The sequence below is a fragment of the Falco punctatus genome, assembly GCF_963210335.1.
Source record: "Falco punctatus genome assembly, chromosome: 9".
NCBI classification, from domain to species: Eukaryota; Metazoa; Chordata; class Aves; order Falconiformes; family Falconidae; genus Falco; species Falco punctatus.
This window is the reverse complement of record NC_137589.1, coordinates 16,679,492-16,696,224: the sequence shown is the minus strand read 5'-3', so window position 1 is coordinate 16,696,224 and position 16,733 is coordinate 16,679,492. Positions and strand designations below refer to the sequence as shown.

General features: G+C 43.6%; 1 protein-coding gene across 1 annotated transcript in view; it reads left to right on the top strand.

Annotated features, from left to right (window-relative positions):
• Positions 1–16,733, top strand: part of RTKN2 (rhotekin 2) — a 201,605-nt gene that overhangs the window by 41,910 nt on the left and 142,962 nt on the right. Inside the window, 2 exon segments of the mRNA XM_080402759.1 lie at positions 5,697–5,852; positions 16,022–16,180. Of these exon segments, the coding sequence (XP_080258885.1) occupies positions 5,697–5,852; positions 16,022–16,180 (315 nt within the window).

Sequence of the window (16,733 nt, the reverse complement as noted above, 5' to 3'; positions counted from 1 at the left end):
CAGTTGGCACTGGGTCAGTGTGCTCACAGCTGTACTGCCTCTAGTATGGGAGGTATCCCGGCTCTCTGGGTCTGGATTTCAGTCTGGATGCGAGTTCGGCCAAGTCTAAGGCTGGGGGATGTCCTGGGTAGGCAAGGCGGGGGATATGGACTCAAGTGGGAGGTGTTTTGAGGGCATGGGCATCGCAGGCTGTGGTGGTGAGGCCGATGAAAAGCCTTTTTAGCTGTAGTTCTGGACTTAATTTTCTCCAAATACTGACATGTAAATGCAACATGTCACTATGACAGCTGTTGAATATTTTGTCATGAGACCACTAACGATTTTGATAGTCACCACATTCACCAGTTGGTGGAACAGATTTACCCATCATTTCTGAATTTGAGTTTAAGTGAATGGGACTTCACTCATGGTTAAAGGTTTGGGGTTTTTTTTAAAATGCACTTAAGTATCTTACTGGACTGGGACTTTTAACAGTGTTATTTTGTCTCCTCAAGTCTCCTTCAAGATATGGTTTTCTTGTATTCTGAAATGATGTGGCAGAAGGCAAAAAATAATCTTGTGACTCATTAGGAAATAAACAGAGGCATAATTGCCATCTGTGTTTCAGTCCGTTTAATCTTTTCTCTCTCCAGTCATGGAAAAAAGTTCATAAAAAAAGTTGAGGTCTGGTTTTGTGATATTTTTGAGAGAAGCTGGCTTAAAAAAATTACAGAAAAGAAAGGAAAAAAAACCCCAATACTGGCTCTATACATTATCTTAGACAAAATGGATTAAATTTCTGACACCCTACTCATCAAATTCTGACCTTGATTTGACCCCATTGGCTTTTTACTGTTTGATGTTCGCAAACGATTAGGTGCCAGTTTTCCTTAGTAGTGCAGTTAATTTTGAGTGTTAGATAGAGATCAATAGTCATAGCTTGAAATTGGCACCTTTGGAGGAAAAATATGTTGTGTGGCAGTAACATAGATTTGATAGTACTTCAGTTAAGAAAATGGTGTACTCTTTCATTATTGTTTTCAATGACAGTATCCAGAGTGTTACTTCATTCCTCTACCAAGCTTCTGACAGTCTCTTGTAATATCTTATCTATCAAAGAGTTTTCATTCCTCTCCTTTCATGCTTGGCTTCTGGAGTGGAACTTTATTTAAAAGGTCCCTGAAATTAGAAAGAATGACCATGGCACTTCTGCTATCAAGCTGGTCAGTAAGAAATAAACCCCCTTACTTCTAGACTTGTGTCTGGCTTCCCGCTTGCCCACATTGAAATCTCATTTAATGTGCTGACCGTACAATGGAAGGAGGAAGTAAGTGGCCTGTTGAATTAGATCTAATCTTCTCACAGGTAGCTGGGTTTTGCATATTGGAATTAAAAAGAAGGATGGGAATGCCCATCCCTACCTTTGTCCATATGAAAGTGCCCTGTGTCTTGCTGAAGCCCATTGCTGCAGCAAGAGGTGAGCTTCCGTCTGCAGGAGATGGTTGTTCCTACATGACTGCTTGGAGTGGCTGCCTCTGGAGTATACAGCTACTCTGGAGTACTGGGCTAGTGCTGAGGCAGTCTCTAGGGCACAGGAGTGGCCAGGACTGTGCTCTTTTCTGTGGAGCACCTTGTACTGTGGAGGTGTGATGAAGCTCTTCTTCAGGGTTACAGCAATGCAGGTGCTGAACAGCTGGGGAAGTTTTCAGCATGCCACTAAGATCTGGCCTCCAGTGCAAGTGTGCCTTCCCTCCTGGATGATTCTGGCCACCTTGCCTAGTTTCATCCAAATTTGACAGGTGGTTGGAAATGGAGTTACATCCAGCTGGTGGCTGGTCACAAGCGGTGTTCCCCAGTGCTCAGTACTGGGGCCAGTCCTGTTTAGTAACTTAATCAATAATCTGGATGAGGGGATCAAGTGCATCCTCAGTAAGTTTGCAAATGACACCAAGTTGGGGGTGTGGGGGGGGTGTTGATCTGCTTGATGGCAGGAAGGCTCTGCAGCGGGATCGGGACAGGCTGGACCAATTGGCCAAGGCCACTTGCATAAGGTTCAACAAGGCTCAGTGCTGGGTCCTGCACTTGGGTCTCAACAACCCCACACAACGCTACAAGCTTGGGAAAGAGTGGCTGGAAAGCTGCCCAGAGAAAAAGGACCTGGGAGTGCTGGTCAACAGCTGCCTGAATGTGAGTCAGCAGTGTGCCCAGGTGGCCAAGGTCAACAGCACCCTGGCTTGTATCCAAAATAGTGTGGCCAGCAGGACAAGGAAAGTGATTGTCTCCCTGTACTGATGAGGCTGCACCTCAAATACTGTGTTCATTTTTGGGCCACTCACTACAAGAAAGACAATAAGGTGCTGGAGCATGCCCAGAGAAGAAGGCCAAGGAAGCTGGTGAAGGGTCTTTAGCACAACTCTGATGAGGAGCGGCTGAGGGAACTGAGGCTGTTTAGTTTGGAGAAGCAGGGGCTCAAGGGGAACCTTATTGCTCCCTACAACTACCTGGGACAGTCTCTTCTCCCAGATAACAAGTGACAGGACAAGAAGAAATGGCCTCAAGTTATGCCAGGGGAGGTTTAGATTGGGTATTAGGAAAAATTTCTCCATGAAAAGGGTGGTCAAGCATTGGAACAGGCTGCCCAGGGAGGTGGTGGAATCACCATCCCTGGAGGTATTTAAAAGACTTGCAGATGTGGCACTTAGGGACATGGTTTAGAGATGGACTCAGCAGTCTTGGGTTAATGGTTACCCTTAATGATCTCAAAGGTCTTTTCCAACCTAAACAATTCTAAGGTTCTGTGATTCTGATACCTTTTTGACCAAATTCAATGAAAATACCTATGTGGGAGGTAGGGAAGAAAATGAAGATAGGCCCAGGAGAGGAGAGGCTGTGAAAAGAGGCAGTTGAGAGAGATGTCACGACGGTCTCAGGTACAGGGAAATGTCAGCCATGGCTTGTGCCTTCTTCATACCACAGAATCCAGCCTTTGGACACAGATGAATAAGGGACCTGGCTGCAGCGGTCTGCTAGTCCTGGAGCTGTTTGGTTAATTTTCACATACATTCTAGGAAAATCATGAGCACCTCTGTTCCACCAACTACATGAAAAACATTCCCCTGACTCCCCCCCAAAAAAACCATTTTCTTCAAAGGTTAAATACTTGGTTCGTCAAGTGTCTTCTGAAGAGCTTTTTAAATGCCAAGCACTAAAAATTTCAGATCAGCAGTCTTTAGCTTTTGATAGGCTGTTTACTTGAGAACCAAGTGCCCAAGCGCCACAAATAAAATGCCAAAATGCCCAGTTTAAAACTGTATTGATTCTTATTGACTCTGTTCTCTAATTCATGATACCTAATCTTGTTGAGGAAGAAAGTGTATGATATGCAAAGCAGTGGCTCAGGTGGTATACAGGATCTTTGGGTGGTGTAAATAACCACCAATCAAGAAATTCAACAGAGCGCTGTCCATTTACAGTCACTGAAGATCTGCCCTGTGCTACTACCCATGAAGTCTCTTTGGAGCAAAAGAAAAAGGGGAGAGACTTCCAAAAGGCAAGACTTTTATTTTGTTAAGAAACCTGTAGCATGTCATTATCGGTTCTTCCTAGCCAGCAATCAGAAGCTATGGAGTCTGAATTCAAATACGGACTGCAGAAAAAATGAGAGGGCAACCAGGCCCTGTTTCCAAAAGATTCCTGCATCTTTGAGTAGACACCTCAACAGAGATGGCTCTGAATGGAAGCAGTTGTGGCAGGTGCACCATGATGCTTCTCATGAAGAAGCAAGGACTTCTGTAAAAGGGACAGGCGTCTGAAAATTGTTCTATTTTTCTTTCCTATTCAGTCTCTGGAGAGCATGTGTAGATAAAATGAGGAAGAAATATTTCTCTGTGACTTTCTGGCTGTGTAGCAGAGGAACAATAGCAGAGTGATAGGATAAAGACTCTGAGAAGGGATGTTGTAGATACCCATGACTCATGCTCTTTCACTTGACAGCACCTCTGAGGCCTGCAGACGTGAAAGGGAGTTAGACCTTGGGCTAAGGAGCTTTGTGCTTTTGTTCTCTGACTCAGGTCTGGAAATACTTTGTGTATGGCTTTCCTGCCATCCGTCACCTCCTGAAGGCAATTGCACTTAGCATGCTTTTCAACAGGCCTATGTTCTTCTAGCTAGCCACAAGCCCTAGCCTGCTGTCAGGAAGGCTTAGACCTGACAAAGTGATGTTTTCCCACCGTGTGACCTGAGTTTAATTTGCAGCTGTCTGGAGAGGTTCTCCCTGATGGGAACACTGGAGATGCATGACATACTGACTTCTCTATTGTGTGGCTGGGGTTCATACATCATCTTATATGGGGAAGCCCATAGGTGGGCGTGTACTCCAAGGGGAGGACTGAAAACTTAAGTTCCCTTCAAGGGTGTGTCTTTGTGGCAGACTCCTGCTGTAATCAATGAGCTCATGAAAAATCATAAATTCGTCTCCGAGAGACAAAGACTCAGTGGTGCTGAGTACCAGCAATTCCCATTAGCTCCAATGGCAGCTTCAGGTGCTGAGTTTCCTGGTTATACCTGCAAGACTCGGGCTGCAGGCCTCGCCTCCTGCAAGGGTGGCGGGGCATACTGCCATTCCTTGCCCTGCAGCCAGACGTTCCTACCTGGCAAATCCAACTGCAGTTGGATACATGCTGTTGACCTTGACTGGGATTTGTTATGAGTGGATTAAAGTCACCACACTGCTTTTAATCCAGTTTAACAGCAGGAGCGAAGATTTAGTAAAACCAAACCTTTAATAAAACTTTGTTTATCTTTACTTCAATTTTTACCATTCTTTGAAAGTTGTTTAGATAGGTTGGCTTCTTCACATACCCTCTGTGACTCCTTTGGGTCCCTGAGCACTTGCCTTCCTTCCCAAGTTCAGTTTTAAACCTAAACCAAAGCTCAGACCTTGACTCCCAACAGCCATCAAGTGTGTTTTGAAAAGCAGTACTGCTGTAGCTGCTTCTGCTCCTCTTGTTTACGCTTCTCCTGAGTGATACATTTCAGTGCCAATGTACATTACTTGTGAAATATTCTAGAGCAGCACCAAAGCTGTGCCAGGGATTTTTCCCAGTTCATGGCACCAGCTGTACAGAGAGGTGTTTAACAACCTGCTTGACTGTACATTTAGGTGGTGCCATTGGTTACTGGAGCAACACATACACTTAAAGGTAAGACATGCCTGAAAACTTCTTGCTCGGTCGGGACTAGAGCCCTTAATCTGCTCTGCATACTGCAGCTCACCAGGAAGGATGGATTTGGTTCTGCAGGAGCAAGAACAAACTCCAGAACACTGAAGAGGTGAATGAAAGAGAGTAATCACTGGAAGACTTTGCAGATGAGATTTGACTGCCTTGCTGAATCTGGGGATTCTTCAGGGATGGGGTGGTATCTGTGAGAAATCCCTGGCATGCTGCTAGTTACGTAAATTTGCTATTAATAGTGAATTATTTTTAGAAGGGAAGCTGACATACTGTAAAAGTGTCAAATGTTAATGATATAGTAGTTGGTATATATAATGTGCATTTGCAGCCTCTATCGTTAGGCACTTCTAGGTTTGCTAGGAATTTCAGGTACACTCTTACTGCAACTTTTAGTGTAGCTAAAATACCCAGCAATACTTAAGTACATGAATTGGAACAGGAATTGCAAATTCAAAAGAAATGTCTGATTTGCTTTATTACTAGGGACTACACATGTGCTGAAAGAGCTTGGTCTGGTTCATTACAGCCAGATGTGAAAATGCTGCCGCCAACTGACTCCATCCTCTGCAAACTGCCTTCTGTGAGCGCCTTTTCTCCCTGCTGCCCATCGCCTACGAGCCCTTGCTCTCTGCCTGGCTGGTGAGTGACTGCTCATCCTCTCACCTTTACAGACCTTTACCTCAAAGTGTTCACCCCCTCTGTAGCTAAGGTCAAAGCCTCCAAGTCTACTCAAATCTATAGTATTATTTGCCTAGTGTATACCCATATCGGTGTGGCGCGGTTACATTATTTGCATGACTGTACAGAAAAGAGTGTTTTTGTGGATCCAGAAAGCACCATTTTTGTGGGCACACAACGGGTATGTGGAGCATGAGTAAGAACAGTTACGCAGTTTTATGGAGTGAGAGCAGTATGCTGGGAAGCTTGACAATGCCTGTGATATTCTGGCTGAGCTGTTTTGGTCTAGGGCTGAGTTTGTCTGAATTGTGGTGATAGCCGTTTTGAACAATGTCTTGCTATAATGTCCTGGAGCTAATTGTAGCAATGGGATAAAAGAATGGATTGCGAGAAGCGGAGGAAATACTGGGCTTTAGTGCTTCTAGGAATAATAAAATGTCTGTTCTGCAATATGTTTAGCAATACATACAGAAACAAATAATCTGTGGCGTTGCTTAGTGTTTTTCCAAGCTTTTATTAGGATGTTAAAGGTAAAATCTTAGCCGTCTTGAAGACAGTGGGAACCTGCCTTTGCCTCTCTTGGGTCAAGATTACTCCTTTACATCTGTGCCGACTGTACCTGGCAAATTACCAGAAACCCCATTGCAACTAACCTAGGAAAGCAGAAAGAAGCAAGCTTCTGAACTGCACTTTCTAAACAAAATGGAGTGTCCTCAGGCAGTGCTCAGGGGCGGATGTTGTACTGGGCCACCCTCAGTCCATTTCCATGCTGAGGGTCTCCTGAGCAAAGAGGTGGGAAGAGCCAACAGGAAACATAGCTGCTTGAAAACAGGGCTCAGAGATGGCAAGGGACTCATGGCAGGGCAGGGGCAGAGCTGGGAAGAGGCCCCATTGGCCTGACCACCTCTGATTGTGTAGCAGTCTATATGGGCAAGGAATTCAGATAGCATCACAAGAAAGTAAAGTTCCATTGCGTTAAATGCATCCCAGAAGAAAGCAACTTCTCCAAAATCCTGACAAACAAACAAACCAGAAAAAACCTCTCAGTTGCTCAGAAATCTTGCTTATAATATGTGTTAGTGCATGGAAATTCTTCAAATTTAAGTGATGAATGTTTGCAGTTGGAGTATGTGAAACGGTGCCATACCTCATTTCTGAGCAATGCAAACCTGGACCAATTTGACCACAGGCACCTCTCCTCCGATGCCTTCATTCTGAGTAGATAGATTGTAACTTTTCCTAATTAAATAGTGCTTTTCCTCTTTTGATCTTGGAACACTTTAAAAAGGGGATACTGCTTCAGCTTAGTCATGGGCTGGGAATACTGAGTTTTAGCCTAAGAACAGTTGCAACGGCCCAAATTATAAAATCTCTCAAATATCTTAAAAAGATGCTGCTGATCTCCAAATGATAGCCTCTTAGATATTATTACTGAAACTTTCTGGAAATAGTGCAATCCAGGAGGGTGCAATTAATCCTTGGAGTAACCCCATTTACTCTAGCAGTTTGGCCCTGAGGGAGTAGGAGCACTTGATGTCTGACAGCAGCCCCAAATGTCAGTATTTCTCCCCTTGTTCATTTGCCTGCTTGCTGTGGCAAATTTCATGCCTTTATAAGCTGTTTATGTACAGCCTGATCAAAGTACTTAATGACAGGGTTAATTTCTACGTATAATGAGGAAGTCAAGACAGGAGACAGGTACTGTGTAATCGAATTTTTCATTTTGGAATTTGTTTCTCTTCGTGTAGGGCTTAGCTTTGATTTTTATTACCATTAATGTCTGCATTTACTGTTCTTTCTAGTCTCTCAGATGAGCTAAACCTACTGAGGAAATAGAAGAGGCACTGAATCGTTCCAACAGCTTCCATGAAAGTATGATGATAAAGTAAACAGAGTCTATAACTTCTGTGCAACAAGACCTCAAAATGCAGTTTGGTTTGGGGGACAGTTCTTAATAAAATCACACTGCTCAAATAGTCTACTGAGACATCTAATCTTCTTTTTGTGACTCAGTAGGTATGTGCACAGGCATGGGTGCTTAGGTATGTGTGTAGCCAGAGAAAGAGTTAAAATCTGGAAGACTTATAGTTTATGTAGTGTGTGTCTTCAGCAAGACTTTGCAGACATAAATGAATCCCCACAGCATCCTTTTGAAAGAGCTGATGGTGGAAAAGAGGCTAACAGTCCTTGTTTCTCAAAAGATGGAAATAAGACACGGAGCGTTAGATCTGCGTTTGCCCTGCTTTTTCTGGTTTTCATTTTAAATGCACTAAGCACTGTGAATATTTCTGGGCCTTCAAAAATCTAGGGGTACAGAAGTGATAGAGGCTTAGAAAAACATGTCTTTCGCTGAGGTAGCCAGCTTCAGGAATCAAGCTGGAAGTGGAGATGAAATTAAACCCGGGCATATCCAGCTCACCCTGCAACCACTGTGTTTCTCTTTTTCTAGCACTCTAAATTTTATGAAAACAGGGATTTAAAAGTTCATGTGATGCTAAATTCTGAGAACCACTGTTAGCCACATTTCCTTATAGCTGAGATAGAAATCTTTCTTTGTGAGGAAAGTGTGCACCTCTATTAGCACCACTGTGCAAGCTGTAGTTTGCAAATGCGATGAGAGGCTTTGCTCATGCTAATTTGGGCTCAGTCATGCACCTTTTTTTCCTCTTTTACATGCAAATAGCAGCTGTGTCAGTCTCTGGGATGCCTGCTTGTTCCTTTAACGGAGAGATTCCAGTTCATACCTTCAACCAGTGCATTTGTGCGTGGGTAGAGGTATAGCACAGTGGTACAGTTGCTGACAAGGAAAGAGCTGTGATGGAGGTTGGAACAAGTTAGTGAACTAGAGAAGTTTTGAAAGAAGATGCTGAGCTCTTCTGATGTGTTTTCATTTATTAAAAAAAGGGGGGGGGGGGGGGGTTTAGCGGGGAGGAGAACAGCAGAGAACTACACAAAACGATAATCCATGATACTGCCCCCATATAGAGAGGTCTCTTGATTGCCAAAGGGATCCATTTCTTTCTTCTGAACCCAAAGGTTCAGGCAGCAGCCCCAGGGTTGGAGAGGGTCAGCTGCCATCCCGTACAGTTGGGTCGATGGTGGGCTGAGCGCAGGTGCTGGGATTCTTCATCATGGTGCCCAGTGCTGAGGGAGCTGAGGTGGTGAGCTGTCCTGCTGGGAGCCATGGTGGTGCCACATTTGCCTGGCTTCTCAGGCCCTGTGCTCCAGAGGGTCCTTGGCCTTGCTGAGCCACTGGCTGCTCTGCTGCTCTGCTTTCTTAGCATTTTCCATGCTGGGGTGCAGCGTGTCTGCCCTGCTGCAAAGACAAGGAGGTTCATGATACTTGCTTGGGGCCAGCAGGCAAATTGGGTGGAAGGTAATTGAAAATAAAGCATATTGGCATGATGTTGTTTTCTCCTCTGTCTTCATCCTTCACTTCCACTTTACGGTTGTAGCTGCCTGAACCCAGCACCTCCGTTACTCTTCTGAAAGGCCACCCCTGCTCTTGTGTCACAGAAGTCAATGCAAAATTCAATCAGGTAAAATAATTTCCATGGCATCACTTTGGATGTCACTGATCTTACTGAAACACGTAGGCACTAGTGCCATGTGGGCCACGCGATGTAAGTGTTACGGCAAGGACCTGTTTAAAAGGATGTTTGATCTAGGGTGCAAGGATTTGCAGGAATTTGGAGTGAAAAGTTTTCTAGGAAGGTCAGCTCAAAGAAATATGATGCCCCTGGGAAGTTCTCAGTTGAGTCCATAGGTGGCTTACCACAAGGGTTTTCAGAAGGTGACAGCTTGGCTTTCAGAAAGCCCTGGCTAGTGTTTGTCTGTTCTCCCCCAAAAAGACTGCCTTGATGTCAGTGCCACAGCAGGATTTGGTGTACAGCCAGGACTCAGCGTACATCCGCTTCTTTGTATGTCCATGGACATCCTTGGAGAGTGTAACATAATAACTGTGAAATAATTGTGCTTCAGCTCCCTCTGACCTGCTTTATAATCTTCTTGAATATATCCCCTCTGCAAGTGACAGAAAGTGGGGTGAAGGGAAGAAACACATGTACATGCTTTAATCATACTGATAGAGTAAAAGTGATGCTATACTTATCTAGGGAAGGCCCTTAAACACTTCTCTGCTGACCCGTGAGGAAACAAGGCTGCGACCTGTAGGGTTTCCATTGGCTTCAGATTGGCAACACTAAACTAAGTGAGTAATATGTTGTGACATAATAGGATGAAATCCTGGCCCTAGTAATGGCAGTAGATTTTGGTATTGATTTTGAAGGTATTTTAAGGTTTCAGCTATAGAAATTAGTGGCAAACCCCATGCAAAATAATCTAGTTAGTGGATATTACAGAAAATGCTTTTCAAATGGAAATGTATCCTGTTGAAAAGGAACATCTTGAGCTGTTGACCCCACAAAGTACTACATGCATATAATAAAGTTATTTCCTGTCTATTTAAAACTTCCTTGTAACAATGTGGGTAGATCTGGTTATGCTGTTCACCATAATGACAATTTATCCAAAGCAATTTCTTGCCTGGCCTAAAATTTTGCGAAAATACCTGGTCTTTAAAGCCTTTGAGAAAGGGAGATATTTGCACCTGACATGTCTACAAGTAACAGATCAGGTTATTGATCAGTCCTGTATATGTTGCTTTCCAGTGGGAGGATGAGATGGAGAGGCCAATCCATTACTGCAGCTATCCACCACTGGAAAGCAATAGCGCTAATGATACAGGTTTTCAATAGCTGATTTATATTATCCTGCAGTCAATAAAACCTCACGATTTTGTCACTGTATTGTTTAAAGCAGTGATCCCAAATACTGGCAGGCCCCAAATCTGACCCTCTGTAACACAGCTGCTGTGTTACAAGCAGGTGAAAACTTAACTCTACCAGTCCTCCAGGGTATGGTTTAGACAAGCTCTTTGCTCACTGAGCAGTGGGTCCTGTGAGCCCTGAGCTGGTATGAGGCTCGTTCCAGTGAGTGATTTCTGTAAGAGTAGCTAGGGCTCCACCAGCTGCTCCCCTGCACCATGCCACTCAGCGGGGAAGGGTGAAGGAGTTACAGTCCTTCCTCTGGGCAAATGTTGCACTTAAAATTTCAGTGACTGACTGCTAATTTGCTGGCGATTGATGAGAAATACGTGTTGGTGGCTATAAATGAGAGGCAGTAACTGGCTCCCCTGTTTTCCCTTCTAGTGATACAAGTACTCTCAACACCACAGAGGAACTGCCCACTGAATCCAGCATGGTGCACAGCTCCTGAGCGAGAGAGCGGCAGCAGTGAGGAGCTGTGTTTGCTGGAGTGTTTGTAAGCTGTGTGAGAGCCAGCCTGAGCAGTCAGTGCTCACAGTCCCATCCTCTCTGTTGGTTGTGTATGAGCACAAGAATGGTCACATCAGAGCAGACTATCATAGCAGGTCAGCTCAGCTAGGCTGGGGGCTTGTCTCAGGATGTGCTGACGTTTCCCAACATGTGCGGGAGGGAAAGGCTGTGTGCAGACCAGCTGTGCACTTAAGACAGGAGAGCATAGAAGTAGCGTGAAGGTTTGTACCTTCGGATGAGCTGACCTGCAGGGACAATGAATGTCTTTTTGGACTTGTACACACCCTGTTTTCACACAAACATTTAATGCAGATTTGTAACATGATAGCTGCCAAGTGTCTTTTACACAGTCACAGTCTAGTGACTGAAGGATCCACTAATTAAGAAGCCCCTAATTAGGCTTTTAAATGATAAACTGTAATAGCTCTAGTGCAGCTGTTGTAAACTATAAAGTAAATTATACCCAGTTGAAAGAGGCTTTAATTACGTATTTATATAACAGACTATAAGGACTTGGAAAGATAAAAGAATTTTTAGTATCTGCAATTAAAAAAAACAAGAGAGTAACAATAGAGCTCTTAAACCAATGAAAGCAAGGAAATTCAAAGTTAATCTGAAAAGCTGCGCTGGTACTTTCTTTTATGCTCCTGGCGTTCTAATTTTTTGGGGGTTGTTTTTGTTCTTTTTTTGTTTTCATAATGGATGAGATAAAGAAGTATTATCAGCCAGGAGTTTATGTCCCCTGCTCTTGATTTCCTAGCTTTTATAAGTCCACGTACAGCATTAATGGTACTTTGGCAAACTTTCTGTGGTTTCATTTTTGCAGAAATCCTAGTCAGAAGACCCTTACCAGCCAGCTTTTCTCCTTCTGTCCTGATTTACAGGATGGTTATTGTACAGTTGCCTTTCTGAAGTCAACAGGAGCTCAAAAATCAGTCATATTGGGCCCTTGGAAACCATGTTCAGGCCAAATCTAGCCTGCACATTCTTGGTGCAGTTTTGGCAGCCATTCACCACGCTGTGCTTACCAAATGGAGAAGTTTGGATATATCTGGGACTATTCAGCTATTTGCGGAGATTGCACTTTGGGCTTTTTTTACAGGGTCAGTCCTGCTCCACTGCAATTAAGGAGAGTTTAGCCCTTGCCTATATTTGGGGCTTGGCCAGGCTCTAGTCTGCTTACCCTTTAGCCATCAGCACTGCTCCTCTCCCCCACTCTGCCTGGCAGTGCCTCTCTTGGTAACCTCACCAGTTCTGTCTCCAAACTCACATCTGCTCTCAGCCTACCTCACTTACCCAGCCCCATTTGCTGCCCTTCCTTGCCACCTCCCATCACAACTAACACTGATGCACTGCAGTGAACAAATGCCTCTTTATAGAGAAAAGGAAATATGTGTTTGATGTGCCATCCATTTCCTGACGGCTTTGCTCATCTGTTGCCAGTTCTTTTTGTTTCTTAGATTACTGCTCCTCAGGACAAGGGCTGTGCTTTTTGTGCGTTCTTGCTGCCACCACATAGAAGATACAGACATTAGGCTGTGATGGGCAGAGAGCTCATTTCCTTTAGCTGCTCCTTAGAGACTGGCCTTCATAGCTGTAGAACTGAGCAGCCCATGACAGCCAAACAAGGTAGTGCTTTTTGCTTATTCCATCCACATCCAAGTATTTTTATCTGGAAATGTCACAGCAAGGGAAATAAGGAATACAGTTCTCATAGTTAATTTTTATGGTTGATTAATTAGCCCAAAGAGTATTAAATTGTGCTAATGTAGTTTGCCTCTTCGATGCTGTCTTTTGACTTCAATGGAACTAAATACATGCTTAAAGTTAACTACATGCCTAAGTGCTGTGGTGAATCGGGGCCTAGGGCATTAATTAGAACTTGGCTCAGATTTACTTTCAAGGCTTACCCACCCCCCCCTTTTTTTTTAACTCTTCAGAGCTCAGCAGTTTAATTGGTATGCAGATGTTCCCCTTTATTGCTGGCAGAGGCCTCTGTCACTGTTCTGAAGGTACTCAGACATCAAGGCTGGTACAGTGGGCAGGAAGAAACCCCCCCTGAAGGCTTTCAAGCTTTGTGGGAAATAATGATGTATGAGACAGGGATTCCTTTGGAACCTGAAGGGAACATGACAGACAGAATAATATGGGAGGAAAACATTGTCTTCACAATTGAGACTGATGGTCTCATCTTGTCTCCTTGTTATTGTTACCAACCAAGACTGAGATGAGCTTTCTTATGAAGAACTTCATTTTGTGGCAGGTTCTATATGTTGGACACACTGCGCTCAGTGGTAGCTTTCCATCCAAGGTACAGATATTGACAGGCTCTGAGGAACCCTTTGGGGTGGTGTTTTAGCTTAAAACCTAAAATTCCTTCCAGCATTGAGATGCATTTTGTCAGGAATGACAGTTGCAATTTGATAATCTTTTACCACTTTGCCTGCCTATCTCAAACAGCTAGCTGGAGGGGATAAACCCAGAGTTGTTGGGCACAGGAGTGTCAGCTTTATGAATCAGCTTTTCTCGCACTTTATTAATTTCACTTTCCAGTGGTTAGTGCATGTTTGCAAGAGACAATTGATTTGTACGGATCTGTGTAGAATGAAGCAAAGCTGGAACTAAAGAAGGAGTGCAAGTTGACAGCAATGCAATAGCTCTAATTGACAGATACCAAAGGCACTATTTAAAGCAAATTTTCTTCTGCTGTTTAGGTTAAAAATGGCCCTCAATTTGTCTTCCAATTGCCATGTTCAAAAAGAAGTGTTTTCATATATATTCATTTCAAATGGATTAGCTGAAATATCAAGTGCTCATTTTCTATACTTGAAGTATTTTAAAGTTAGATGATTCAAAATGCTGTTGTGCAAGGTACAGGAAGATGGCTGTTTCTTAACTCCTCCAGAGTAAAAGCTGTCTTTCAGAGGACAATTTGCACATGTGAGATTTGTGTTAGTATTTTTTGGCACCCACAGTTTCATCAGAAATGCATTTCAGCTAATGGGAGGCAGAAGGACTAATACACATGCTGCATGTTGTGGGTGCAAAAATGCAAATAGAAATTACACCCACCATGGAAAGGGCTAGGAAAATGTACCTTCCTGGATGTGAGCAGGGCAGGTTAGGAAACATCATCTTCCTTTTACACTTGGCTGTTACTCTTTACATTTCTGGAGAACTGGGATCTTGCTGTTAATCTTACAAAAATAGATGCTGTGGTGAAGCCTCAGGCATGAATAAAATTGGATGTTAATCTTAAAGCAGATTTTTTACAGCTATGCAATCAGAGCCAGTGAATCCAAATGATTTTGGAAACTCTGTGTTTGTTACTTATTTAGATAAAAATACTGTGGGGAAAGAGGTCAGTGGCACAGGTACATACTGTAACATTGGGGCTTCTTAAAGTTGCGCAGATAAGCACACCAAACATTAAACATCTCTGGCTTGACACAAATAATAGGCAAAGCTGAAAAAAGCCTGCTGACAAGAGGAGTGGGTGTTGGTGGGTGACTTGCTGCAGTTTTAGAGCTGTTAAGTGTAGGTTTTTTAGCATTTTCATTATTTAAAAGTGGAATGGTAGTTTCTTCACTCCCTCTGAAAAGTTACTAATTTACTCTGAAATACAGGGTAAGCCACAATGATTTAACAGATTTGTAATGTGCTTTAGAGTGGTTTCAAGTAACAGACACCCTCCTTCTCTACAAGCTTCCCACTGTCTCAGCTCTGCCCTCACTCCTTTCTCTGTGTACATCTGCACCAAAATGCAAAGCAGGGGCTGCCCCGCATGTGGCTTTCATCTGTCTAGCTCTAGTGTCAATAGGTTGGGTGGCTTTGAGCACTGCTGCTCATGCAGGTTTGCCTCATTCCCAGTGTTCAGAAACAGAGGCTGTTAGCTATGTTCAAATGTTGGGAATGGCATCCTAAAGCATGGAGTGGTTCAAAAGCTGGTGCTCTGCAGGTACTGCTGCAAGTGGACAGGCCTTCCTTAGGGTAGCCCTGATGTGCAGAGGCTGCCTTTTGCCCAGTGCATGCAAAGTGCCTAGCTGAGCATTGCTGAGGACCATGATTAAGGTCTCCAGGATGTTTCTGGAATACAGCCATATTAAGTAATCTGCAGTGCTCCGTGTCAATTGATTGAGAGAAGGCAGCTGAATTATGTTCTCAAGGGGCTGTCCAGGAAGACTGGCAGCCTGCATGGATGGGAGGTAGTCAGGGGATTTTCTCCAGTCGTCAGGCTTGAACAGGTCTTACGCTCAAGCCAATTCGTGCCTACATATTGCAGTGGTGAATAACCGTGCTTATGGCAGGATGCTTAAGCTGGAGGCCTTTTGCATAAATGATACTGAGATTTGATGGAGCCTGCTGAGAAGGAGCTGGCCTTGCATTTACTCAGAGAGGTCTCTGGTGGTTTGTGGTAAGGAACTGGGACCTGAGGCTGAAGCCACAAAGTCCAGGACCAAACCACAGAATTTATACAACTGCCAAGGCCTGCCCATTTGCCTCCCCAGCTGAAGGTCTGTGTCACCACACATCTGCCACTTTTCTTTCGCCTCTTGCTTTTCTGTCTCCTCTTGTCATTGCTGTTTGAGGGAAGAATCTATTTTGTTCAATATAGCAACGTTGTCTAGCTTAGTTTAATTTTACTAGCTGATGATTTCATATTATTCAGCACATCCATGGGTTTGTTTCGTATCAATAACCAAGGGTAGGAATACTTGAATAGAAAGCTAGATGGAAATGCTGAGGTTCTGGAGTAAAAAAAAAAAAGTTCTCTTCTTTGTTTCCCTGTTCTAGGAGGCCTGGAGAATGCTTAACCATTCATAACAGAAACTATTCAAGATGCATGGGTCTGAAAGGTCACTGTAAGTTTCTATTGCTCTTCTGGTGGGACTGGTATAGATCATGTCTTCTAGCAGCTTTTAAGGAAGAAAGCTTTTGTTACAAAGAGAAATGGTAAGTTTGTGCACCCAACCTCTATTTGGAAGAATATTTTGTTGTGAAACCTTTCTTCTTCCAGAGGCTTGAGGCAGCTGCTTTTGATCTGGGAGCTTACACTGTGGGTAAGTGCAGCCATGTTAGGCTGGATAGACCTCACCCTCAGGGATTTGCACATGTTAACTCTCCTTGACTTGAACTGGAGAAGGGCCAGGGTTTTCACGCTTTCACTTTCTGTCACTGAGAAAAATGAATGCTGTTCTACAGAAGCTATAATTTCTTCCTTTCTTCCCAAGTAGATGATGACTAAAGAAGGCCTGAACTGAGTATAGATATTCTTATATTTACTTGAAATGAATGTAGCTCATAACTCTTATTTTAGCACCAATCTGGAACACTACTGTGAACAGATTTACAATGTCTGCCTTTTCTTTACCTTGGCATTCTGGCATTTATGCTCATTCTTGCACTGATACTTGGGAGTTTAATGAAGCCAAATGTTTGAAAAGTGAGTAGGTAAAAGGTAGAAACTTTCATATACAAACCTATTCCTTTTGTGTGCTCTGTAGTC